We start from the raw sequence: 12,257 nt of genomic DNA, 5'->3' as shown, positions 1-12,257 counted from the left end.
GGAAGTGCAGGAGGAGGGGAAGAAACTGGCTTGAGAGGGGGTAGTTTCTTTCCTTCCTTTCTGATGATATCAAGGGCAAGCTCATAGATGGGAAGAGGCTTCTTCTGCTTGGTTTCTTCATGGATACCAATCCATGGACTATTATCTGGATAGTCTCTTCTGTGAATTTGTTGAGGCTTGCAAGAGACTCTCCTGGTTTGTTTGGTGAGCTTCCTCCAATTTTTATCAGACAGGGGATGGTCATATTCATTTTCCCAGTAGTTATCACAACAATCACAATCCTCATCGCATGCTCCAGAGCCTGGGAGATCCCAGGGGCAATGACCATCTATTTTTTGAGGATAGATGTAATGGTTGTCAGGTGTCACCGCTCCAATGGGATAGTCTTCTTGCTCCTTCTCTAATGGCTGGACCATCATGGTCTGGAATACAGGCAGGGATCCTGTTGAATGCCGTGGTGGCTGGAAGGAAGTTTGTACTGTTCCGTCAGGATTCCTTTTGAAAGATGATTCTGTGATCTGGATTGGTTGAGATGTTGAATGGAGCCTTTCGTAGTTGGTTAACCATTCCTTTGGGATGAGCTGTTCAAGCTCACTTCTAGGCAGTTGCCTAGGTATCTGAACAATTGTTGGAGTAGTTTCAGTGTCTGCTAGCACAAGCAGAGCATCATTTGATACAGATGGCTGAGATAGATCTACTGCATGATCTTGCAGTCTGTAGATAATTTGGTGGTGTAACGTAGCCATCATGGAAGATGTGACTTGGGCTGCCCCCGTGAGTTGGATTTGGACTTTTAAAGCAGTGCTGAGATGTGGATCTCTAAGGGAAAGATTGTAGTTAGGGAAAAATGTCAAGACCACACTTCCTGCATGCAAAGTGGTAAGACATGTCCCTATCACTGCATGTTCATACTGTAAAAACCTCGTATCGAGGAGTGATACTCTTGCTGTTACTGGAAGTCCTCGTCGTCCATGTAGACTGAGGATAAGTCGAACAACTCCAAAGTGAAGATGAGAAAACCCTTCTTGTCTCCATCTGGGGATGAGCTGAGGAGGGATTTCTAAGGTTACGTACTGTTCAGCAGATGAACTCTGGAGAGAGCATTGATCCATCCTGGATGCCTGAACATATTCTTTTGACAAAGATCTTCTGGAAGAAATGAGAGATCTGATAGATCTGGTCAAAGATCCAGATCGTCTGTAGATGTTGTATGGACTGAGAAGAGGAAGAAGAGATTCTCCAACCTGAGCGTCTTCAGGTAAAGTGGATATTTCCACGAGATTATCAATTCTGGAGGAAAGTGTTCTTCTGAGTGGTGAAGAAAAAGAAAGAGAAGAAGTGAGGTTAACAATTTCAGAGGGAGAAGGGGTCTGAAGATGAGTTTCAGAGACAGGGTTAGGTGTTTGACAAGCCATGTTTGGTACGTGGCGTTGTGACTAGAGATCGCTCTACCTTCTAGGAAGGAATCAAGCAGTTACTAGTTTCCAGCCGATATACCAAGATAAGAGAAGATGGCAGAAAACAGTGATACAGATATTAAGAGTAATACCAGAGTTTGAAAATTTCTCTCCTACTCACCAGTGAAGTATGTATAATACAAACATAATCAGGCTCTGATACCAAGATAAGCCGGGAGCCCTTACCACACATATAATGAACTCATGCTATGCCTCTTCCCTCTCCATTGGTACTCTCTGCACTCAACTACATGAAGCCCATATCTTCTCCAAGTTTGATCTTAAAGCTGGCTTTTGACAATTGGGTATTCTTTTCTTTTCTTTAATCTTTATCCCTTTTAGAAGACTAAAAATCCTAATTACTAAATAATTTAATTAATTTCTTTATTAAATTGTGTTTCTCAGTTAGCAAAGACTCAGGGAAAGCGAAGGAAATACTGTGTCAAGACTAGGAGACAATTATCAGAGGTTTGTGCACAACAGTTATTTCTTTTGAATTTTATACTGACAACTATCACAAATCTCACCACTGACACTTATAGTAGGAATATCCCTCACCATACTATGAGTTTGCATAAACTTCAGACTTTTATTAATAAAATATATATAAGATACATACAAAATGATATGCTCTAGGGCATACTACTAACAGTTATAAAATAATAATAATTATTATATTTATTTTATTTTATTTTATTTTTTTACCGTTAATATGCTTTTAAATTAATATATATATATATATATATATATATATATATATTATAATTAAGTGTTATTTTAAAATAATACTAAGAAAATAATTTTCAATATATGCTTTACATATTTAAAGCTATTATTTTTAAAGTGTCACCAATAAAATTAATTATAATTAATAAAAAGAAAAATTTATAATTATTAATTAGATTAATTTTATTGCTTAATAATAATATTATTATAATATGCATGCTTTTAAAAAAAGTATATCAAAATTTATTATTAAAATTAAAATATAATTTAGCAATTGATTGTATTTTATATTAATTATAATGAAATTTCACATATTATTATTATATAAAATTATAATAATTAGTTAATTAAGAAATAACTTGATCATTTTTCATCTAGAAGAATTTTAAGCTAAGATCGTTTGAAAATTATTTTCTTAAAAAATGTTATTTTAGATAATTTAACTTTTTTTCTGTTGAATTTTAATAATATTATTAAAATATAAAAAACTTATATATATATATAATATAAACACTTATTATTAATTAATATTACAATCAAATTATTAAAATTATTTTTATGAAAAATATTGTTTTAAAAAAATAATTTATATAAAAAATATTTTTTTATATATAAATTATTTTTTATAAAATAAATAAAATCTATAAGTCTCTTTATTTATTTATTATAAAATTAACTTCTTATAATAATTGCAGATTTTTTAAAATAAAAATTGTCGAATATTTCAAAAAAAAAAAAGAACCCGGAGAGGAGAGTTACCTGTTGCAGGCCATCCACGTGTCCCGGGAAGACAATCTATGTGGAAGGAGGGACGGTGAACATATCATAACCCAACTAAGGGAGTTTAAATAGGGAAACTGTTCTAATACGGTTAGGATGCTACTCTTAAACAAACTCCAGAGAATCGCTGTGGTAGAACTAGATTGACTCTCTTGGTCTCCCCTTATCTCAGACGCCAAATAACCCCAAAATCTAGGGTTTTGTTCCAATCCACTATCATTAGCCAGTAAGTGTCGAAATCATTCTTTATCTCATTCGTTATTTGGATTTTTATTTTTATTCCGGCCTTTCTAAATTCTGTAGTTATTAATTTCAGTTTTCAATTTATTGGGGTTTCTGAATCGGGGTTCTTTAGAAATTATCTGCTCTTTTGTGGAATTTGAGCTTTATGATTGTGCGTGGTTACGTTTTTGTTTTGGTTTTTTTTTTGGTAAATGTTATGATTTGTAGTTGGGGATTGTAAAATCGTAAAGCGAGTCTGAAGTAAATTTCAATTTTTCTTTGTTCTGTGTTTGTTTATCCCTGTGACTTTGGGTTTTATCTAGTCTATGTTTGAAGAATTTGAACTTGACGGAATGAATTTTGAAATTTAGATAAGGATTATAGTAATAAAGCGATACAATGAATGATAGTAAAAAAGTCTAATTTCTTTCAACACCGAATATTTATTTTCTAATAGTATAAGGGCCTAGAGTTCCGCATGATCAATTTAGGATGTTTTCTTCAATTTTTTTCTATTTATATATCTATGTTTGGTGCTAATATCTTTGAAATTTCAAACTCTATTTTCTCGGTTGATTGGTTACCTGCTAGATTGGTTACCATGTGTGGACAGGGAACAGAGAAATTAATCATCTGAAGGAATTAGAAGATATGCAGTCAAAACCTGTAAGTGCAAATCAACTGGAACCAGATCCACGTGTCATCCAACCATATGCAGTTCACTCTGAACCATGGTGGCGTAGTGTCAGTTGTAATACCGTGCCTCCAGCTGTGCTGGGGGAAAATGCAACCAATTTGTCCTCATCTAATGGCCCAAATGGTTCACTGTCAAATGATGATCAGTCACTGTCAAATGAAAGACTGAATGAGGATGATGATGATGGTGTGAGCAAAGAATCACAAGCGACTGCATCTTCACGATCAGGTATTTTTAGTTATACAAAGCTCACAGAAGGATGATATTTGATGATTCATCAACTGCATGAGTTACAGTTTAGGAATTGTTTTGAAATTTTGCATTAACTCAATCTTTGTGTTGTAACTTTAGAGTCAACTTTTATTTTTGTAAACCAGCAGATTTTAAAATTATCCTTTCTGCAGAAGCCTTTCTTTGGATATAGCAATGACTTCTCTTTATGATTACTGTTATCCATACTGCTCTATAAATCTTTTAGCATTTCTCCATGCTTTTGTAATAGTGACATGTTCACATATTGTAGATTCTTTATTTAGTTTTATCTGGAGACTTGCATCATGTTTCCTTGTGTTGTAATCATAGCAAAATCAACTTAAGACCTGAATTAGGTTTCCATGAGGATTAATATGCAACATAGGCTGCAGATCTAAATTCCTGCAAGTATGCTTACAAACATGTACGCTATGTATCCTTTGTAACTAGAGAGAGAGCTTATTGTTTGTTAGCTAAGTTGCTGAAAATATATATCATCTTTAATTTCAGTTGTGAATAGTGGACAAGAACACAGAAATATGCACCATGTTGCTTCAAGTGTGACTTTGTTGCATGATGAGTCCCTGACACATCCTCCTCAGCTTGAACTTGTTGGTCACTCTATTGTAAGTGCTTCCATTTTCCAGCCCCCCTCCTTCACTTGTCCACATCCAGGAGTAAATTTATTGCCTTTAGGGCATTCAACTGAAAACTAGTCAACTTGCAGACTCAGGATTCTTTAATTCTAAGAATTAAGCGACAAATTCTTACATGAAAACAGAAGGGATTCCTAGTTTTCTTGCAACTCTTTTTGCAGGCATGTGCATCAAATCCATACCAGGATCCATATTACGGTGGAATGATGGCAGCTTATGGGCATCAACCTTTGGTATGTAAGAATAATTCTGAACATATGATCCCTTACTGGCCCTTTGCTGATAACTTCTGGTTCTGTTGAAATCCTTTTTCTATTTGTTACTCAACAACAAGCAAAGCAGCGCGTCTATTTCTTTCCATTGTTTAGAAAGGGGGCAAAAATTAAATTATGCAAAGATATTCAATTCAGTTGCAAGATTGCAAGAATAAAGTTATTTTTCTTTGTCTTGTACTCGTATTTCTAGATAGAATGGCAACAACGTGGACTTCTATTGGCATCAAAGCACTTGGGAGCTCTTGGCCTAAGTTTAATGCTGTGAATTTTTTACCCATACCCTCAGATAGACACTGCTTTCTTCTGGGAAGTTGTAGTTAGATTTTCTTGGTTGGTGGTGGAATAGGAAGAAAAGATATTTTCTAGCACTTGGATACTGAAATTCCTACAAAAGAAGATTGAGTTTCTTTCTCAACTCAAAGATTATTGTTTAAGGAGAACATGGTAACATAACTTTTACATGCATATTATTTACACATGAAATATGAAGTCAAATTCAGAGATGATCCCTTTGGCATACTTCTGATGTGCTAATTACTTGCAGACTGCAAGTGAAATCAAATCTACTGGTCCTTATTTCTTTTTGGTCGGGGTACTGTTCAGTTGGGGGATGATTCCTATTCTAGCAAGACGCTTCTTGTTCTTCATTTTCCTCTTCTCATCATTTTTTTTCCTCAAAGTTTGTCATATGGGAAAATCTAATACATTAATCTTTTCAATGTTAGAGTTATCCTCATGTGATAGCAATGCATCATCCAAGAATGCCTTTACCTCATGAGATCGCCCAGGAACCTGTTTATGTAAATGCCAAACAATACCAAGGAATTCTGAGGCGAAGACAGGCACGTGCAAAAGCAGAGGTTGAGAAGAAGCTGATAAAAGTTAGAAAGGTAGATTTAAGTGTTTTTAAGTTATATTGGGGATTATTTTGTTGTTTGGCCCTCGTTGGCTTTTGCTATTTGAAAGTATGCTAACAGTGATTTATTGTTTACAGTTCACGTAATTAACTAATTTCCTATTCAATTTCTTGTGTAGCAGTTTCATGCACCTTCAAAGTTGTGGCTTATATCATTTTAGTTAACCAGGTTACCATGGAAATTTTTTTTATAACAACGTTGACAAGTTGTTATATTTGGTTCAATGACAAATGATTTTCCAGTGATAATTTGAGTTGTCAGATGCAGTTCCAAAAAGTGAATTTGCTGTTTTACTGTTGAACAGTTGAGTTGAATGAGATCTTTATCACTCTTTTTGTACCTCAATTACCTTAAATCTATAATAGGTGTATTTTTTTTGGGTATGTTTTCCAGTTATAAGAGAGTAAAAGTTTCATGGTTTGATTCAATTGGAAAAAATGCTGGGGCAACGTTTTACAGATGCAACAGTAATGTATTACCTTTGTATATTTTGTGTTGTTCGATATGTGGTAGTCAAGGCATGTGATATCACATTAGTTTTCATATTTTTCCAGCCATATCTTCATGAGTCTCGGCACCAGCATGCTATGAGAAGGGCAAGGGGTACTGGAGGACGATTTGCAAAGAAAACTCATGCAGATGCTTCCAAGAACACCACAGAAAGAAAGGTCAATGATTCTGGTCCAGTCCCCTCATCTCAGTCTGGCAGTTCATCAGGTTCTGAGCCATTGCCTTCAGATTCTGCTGAGGTGTGGATTTTCCCCCGTGGTCAACAAGAGGGAAGAGGAGCACCACAAGTGCATGGAACTTCTGAAGCTAAAAACCATGTAAATGGAGGCACTTTTCACCACAACATCAATGGCTTGCAGACCTCAACACATCATTCACACTCAGGTGAAAAGGGGGAGGGAGACTGTTCAGGTCAACAACGAGGGAGCATTTCCTCAAACCAGGCCTCACGGAGGCCACTTTCTATCCAGTGAACTCCAGTATGGTAAGTGGATGCCAAGATGGAGGATTCAATTCACCCTAGTAGAGACAGCTGAATCCTCTTCTTATTTGGTAATCACATCTCTGGCAAAATTTTGCTAGGCGGCAATTCATTCTTGGCTTTGTTTTGTGTTGCGACTCAAATGACGGAGGGAAACAAGGGATGAAAAGGTTGTTGGCATCTTTTAAGTCAGTCAATGCCCATAACACCACCATCTTTCCCATTTTCTTTTTTCCTGTGTACAGTAATGTGTGGAATAAACGCGAGTAGAAATAGTCCGGAGGAATTTTAAATGGGGAAACAGTTCTTTAGTTTAGTGTAGGAATTGTGCTCGTCTGACAATTGTTTATTTGCTTGAAATTGGACTGTGGACTTTTTTTTTCTCCTTTCTTTTTGGTTCTAGTGATGGTCTGGTATTTCTTAGTCAGTGTTCATGTCGCAGATCATTTCTTTACAAATGTTAAAGGTATTCTAATATATGTGAAGTCGGTTGTGCTCAGCCTCTGAAGTGAGTAGAGTTTGGGGCTCAACCTCTCATCATGATAGGTTTGTGTGGTCGTAGCTGTGGACATATAATCTACTCGACACTGAATGTATGCAGCCGCATTTTTTTTCATGCCTGATCCCACCATTTTAGTGATAAATATTGAAGTAACTCGTGCTGGGTAAACGGCAATTATATTTCACAGAGATTTCAGATAACATTATAATTACTATAAAAAATTACTCTTGTTGATAGGATTTATCAGATATGGTACACTTTATAAGATATGTCATATTGCAAAATTCTCAAGTTTCTCACCTTATAACAATTCCCAAAAGATCATCAGCAATGACGCGAGCCAATTAAGGGACGCCTTCGTTCAAGTGGAACCCACTTCAATTATTTGCTTTCCACAGTCCGAAAATGAAAAGACTCACCGGAGAAGATGAACCAACCACTATCTCAGTGGTGAATGGGACCACAGTTTCCCTCAGGAAAACTTTGGAACCGTCTCATTCGCATGTAACTTGGTTACAAATGGAACAAACAGGCTCGATCATGATTAACCAAGGAGAAAGAAAGTCGGTTGTGATGCATCTGCCTGGCTGTCGAAGAGCGTCTTATCGGGAGCATGCCTGGCTGCGACCACAGAGCAATCTCATCTCCTTCCCAAAGGATGCCAAGAAAAATATTATCAGTAACTGTTGTGCAGTCATGTCAGTGGAAACAATAAGTTGCTATTTTTGGAGAACGCATCTGAGCGTATCAGATAAATGATCAATATAGTTTGATGTCCATTACCGTTTACCAACTTCCCTGAACTTAACATTGTAATCTATTCTCATAATTCTATTAAGGGGGCATTACAAGCCAACTGCTTTATTTCACTGTTTGATTACAGTTTTGTTTTACACTCAAAACTAAAGATAAAAACCCAAAGAAAGAAGGTAGTATATCTATCTTCTGCTCAGTATATTGCATTTTTCTATCCTTGTATATGATCTTCATGCTGGGGTTGATCCACGTCATCTATGTTTCCAAATACTTCATCCCCAGATTGCTCTGAGTGCTCTGAGTTTGTTTTTCTCCCATCTGCAAAACTGTTGTTGGGCTCCGTGGCATTAACCACAGTCTGCTGTTTCTCTATCATCCCAGACAGAGCAAGCCTTGGAGACCACTCAAGAACATCATCAATGATATTGAACATCCGTTTTTGATACCTGCAAGAAAATAGGTAGTGCTTCAGATCATAAATAGCAGACTATTTAACAAGGCTGCAGTGTTTTGTGTACCTGTACTAGCATAAACATGTTATTGTGCATCTAACATAGATTCTTCACAGTATAATTGTATTTTATCCTATGGTAAACAAAACAGATTTTACCTCATGCAAAAGAAAAAGACTCCTGGATCTACTCATTTTAATAAGTGCAGAAATAGGACTGACCTAGCTCTGGCAGCCTCATCAGGGGCATGATGTCTCAACAGTAATATGACCAGCATAGCTACTACTGCATAGAAAAGTCTTGCTGTCCACGTAGGTCGTTCCTCCTCATCTTTCTTTGGCCAGAAACGGAATAATTCTCGCAATGTAGCTTCTTCAGCAAGGATGTTGGGGAAAAACCAAACACGCTTTCCAAGAATGATATATAGAGCACCAAATATTGTAGCTCTCACTGCAAATTAAACAGAAAATCTTAATAAACACAATTTCCTTAAACACAACATTAGCAAGGTGAGGATCAGTCACCATTCTCCTTAAAGGGTAGAAAAGAATAAAAGGCAAATAAAGGATAAATCATAGACTACTGGAGAAGGAAGAGACTTATTAATATGAAATCAACTAAATTAATACAAGTATGACATTCCAGGATTATCCTCACCCTCTGACGGATATTTGCGACGGCCAAGAACGTTAACTATCTATACTGACACATGAAATCACATACTCTCAAATAAATTTAGGTTAAAAATGTAATTAGCCTATTATATCTGTACAGCAAATAAAGTTAATCACACTCCATACATGGAAGAAAATTATGTCAAAACAAAAAAATCTAATGATCTAGAAAAGTGAATACTGCATGCACCATCAAAATTTTGTCTTTTTTCCACCAACATCAGAATCTAGATATCAAAAACCAGAACAAATTATTAGAAACAGGCAAATTACAAGAAAAAAAAATTTATATATATATATATATAGATTGATAGAGAGAGAGAGAGAGAGAGAGAATGTATGGTACTCAGTACTTACATAAAAGCAGGGAGAGAATAAGTAAAAGAACTCCTGCACATGCGTAGAGAATCAGTACTTTGCACCGATGGGGATATACAGGAAACAGGCAAATTGCTAGAGTCAACACCGGCCAAAAAAATGAGAGAAGTGTCTGCCACAGTGGCTGCCGTTTTACAAATGTCCATGCGAAAAAGGCATCATTTTCTGAAAATACTTGATCCTACAAAAAACAGCAGCACAATAATATCTTAGCCAACAGAATTCATTTAATAGCATGCTTTGAATTTGCTAGGTTAAAAGGGAAATACTCAGATTGGCATACTGTTTGAAGGTTAGCCATCTCAAGACAAGATATGCAGTCAATTCATTAATAGGCTTGTTCAAATCTCATTATTCCAACAATTTACAGTTTTCTTGTCACGGAAAATGATATAGTAGATAGTAAGTTTGACCATTTTACAATAGAATGTTATTCTCGTAACACAATGAAAGTATGGAAAGAAGAAACACAATACAAGAACTAAATATAGCAATTATAAGAACACAAGGAATCTACATCATTAATCAAGCAAACTTAGCAAAAGCAAAAGATTGAGCCGGATTCTACTTTTAAACTAACTACTAAGCCTAGATGCCTGCAGGGAATTGGTCTTCAAAAGATCAATTACATCAATCAGACGGGAACACTCCATTAAAATTAAACAATTGTCATATAAAAAGGAAATACACCTAGTACAAAACACTGAATAATGTACATAATAAAATAAGAAATTCAAGCAGTTTAACTGACTTTAAAACCAATTAATTACAAGTTCACATGCCTGAATGCCAAAAAGAAATAACTTACAGGGAAGATCTCTAAATGTGCTGGCCAGAACTTTTTCTTCCCAGGACGAACTGTTTTCACCACACGATCACAGCGCACTAAAAGATTCTTTCTTAATAAAGTATTAGCAATCTCTTCAACCTCTAAACTTTTATTTGGTTCCAATATATCTTTTAACTCGGGATGATTTTTCAGGAAATTTACGAAATCCTTCCCTCTAAAGTATTCGACTCGTGTCTCCTGCAAAACAGCCCAACGAGAAACCAAATCTTTGTGGTCTCTCACTTTCTCAGCAAACAACTGAAACACATCCTTCTTTGTAGATTGTTTCTAAAGAGAAAAATAATTGTAAAAAAATCAGAAACCATAAGTGATGAATGCCCTTGACAGCTTTTAAACGTTAACTACAAATAGACAAAATTCCACCATTCACCAGATACAGGAAGTGGGTGAGGTGGGGGGGTGGGGTGTGGGTTTGTGGAAAGCAAACTTCTTCTACTTGTTATGTGGACCCCAATTGTTATAATAAGACGATCAAAAACCTAAATTTGGCTGCTGTGCAAGAAGGCAAAAAGAAAACAAGCAAAAGTAAATAATCAAACTTCCTAGGAAAATCCAACAATCCTGGGTCAGTTGAATCCCAATCGCATAAAAATAATACCAAGCACAAATTTCCTCATTAGGTAAAAATTGTGCATTAAGTTGCTTCACAACGGAGCATTAAAAAGCTGACCCACCTAAATCAGAGCTTAGTAAGCGCGAATTTTCCCGGTCTTACAATAATGAGAAAACAACTTGCTCGCTTCATGTTTCTACACTGACCTTTCCCAGAAACCAAATAGAGCGCAAAAGAAACGAAGAGTGCAAATCTAGCGTAGCCTTATCGACAATCTCAACAACCCAAAAGGGAAAAAATGTGACATTTTCCCTTCCTCCTTGAAAGAAATGTACGGTTAAAAATGCTTGATATGTAATGTATATAGGACGTAAATGTATAAGAGAACGCTAGATCAGAGGAGGAGAGAACAAACCATATGAGGGGTATCGGAACTGGGATCTCTGGTGCCGTTTTGTACGGCTCCTGACGATCTTCGCACCCTTTTCTTCTCTGCTCCTCCTGATTTCCGCATCTATTCCTTCCTTTCTTTTTCTCCCTCTTTCCCTCTTCATTATAATGTTTCTGCCTTTTTTTTTTCAATAAAATTTTATAAAATAAAAAGTCTTACTGAAAAAAAATCAAAATATTTTAATAAAAATTATTTAAATATAAAATTTAAATTATTAAACTATTTTTATTAATTAAATAAAATTTTATAAATTATATAATAATTTAACGTCAACTTTCTTAAATTCAACTTTATAATAATTTATCATTAACTTTCTTAAATTTAATTTTATCTTTTTATTGTAATTATAATTCATGTGATTTAAAATTTTAATTATAATTATGAATATTTTAAAATTTTAAATTTTTTATTTAAAAACTAAATAAATTTTTCTTTTCTTTTATAAATTCATATTGAAGGCATCATACATAATCTACTTTAAAATTTTCTTAATATATGAAAATTTTAAATTTAACTAAATTAAAAATATGAAAATAAATTTTATAAAAAAATATTGTAAAAATAATTTATTGTATTAATTAAGAATCTATTTAAAAATATCACTTGTATTTTTTATAAAATTTATAGAATTGTTAATTTTTGAACTCATTTATAAAATTTATTATTAT

General features: G+C 34.8%; 2 protein-coding genes across 3 annotated transcripts; one reads left to right on the top strand and one right to left on the bottom strand.

The window, feature by feature from the left end:
• The first annotated feature begins 3,041 nt into the window (after positions 1–3,041).
• Positions 3,042–7,400, top strand: LOC110666692 (nuclear transcription factor Y subunit A-1). 2 transcript variants are annotated; one of them, XM_058139320.1, is made up of 6 exons: positions 3,042–3,189; positions 3,799–4,110; positions 4,645–4,760; positions 4,952–5,023; positions 5,791–5,955; positions 6,537–7,400. In XM_058139320.1, exons 2-6 carry the CDS (start codon positions 3,837–3,839, stop codon positions 6,963–6,965), a joined length of 1,056 nt encoding a protein of 351 aa, XP_057995303.1. In that variant the 5' UTR covers positions 3,042–3,189; positions 3,799–3,836; the 3' UTR covers positions 6,966–7,400. The 2 variants fall into 2 exon arrangements, with proteins under 2 accessions (XP_057995303.1, XP_057995304.1); XM_058139321.1 differs by having other exon boundaries at positions 3,046–3,189; positions 3,777–4,110.
• Positions 7,401–8,274: 874 nt separating this feature from the next.
• Positions 8,275–11,710, bottom strand: LOC110666691 (uncharacterized). The gene is made up of 5 exons (XM_021827274.2): positions 11,554–11,710; positions 10,544–10,852; positions 9,715–9,916; positions 8,905–9,133; positions 8,275–8,677 (listed from the first exon to the last, which is right to left on the bottom strand). The coding sequence occupies exons 1-5, from the start codon at positions 11,650–11,652 to the stop codon at positions 8,443–8,445; spliced, it is 1,074 nt and encodes a 357-aa protein (XP_021682966.2). The 5' UTR covers positions 11,653–11,710; the 3' UTR covers positions 8,275–8,442.
• Between the last annotated feature and the right edge of the window lie 547 nt (positions 11,711–12,257).

This window comes from Hevea brasiliensis, chromosome 17 (genome assembly GCF_030052815.1).
Source record: "Hevea brasiliensis isolate MT/VB/25A 57/8 chromosome 17, ASM3005281v1, whole genome shotgun sequence".
Lineage (NCBI taxonomy): Eukaryota > Viridiplantae > Streptophyta > Magnoliopsida > Malpighiales > Euphorbiaceae > Hevea > Hevea brasiliensis.
This window is presented reverse-complemented; position numbering and strand designations above follow the sequence as displayed.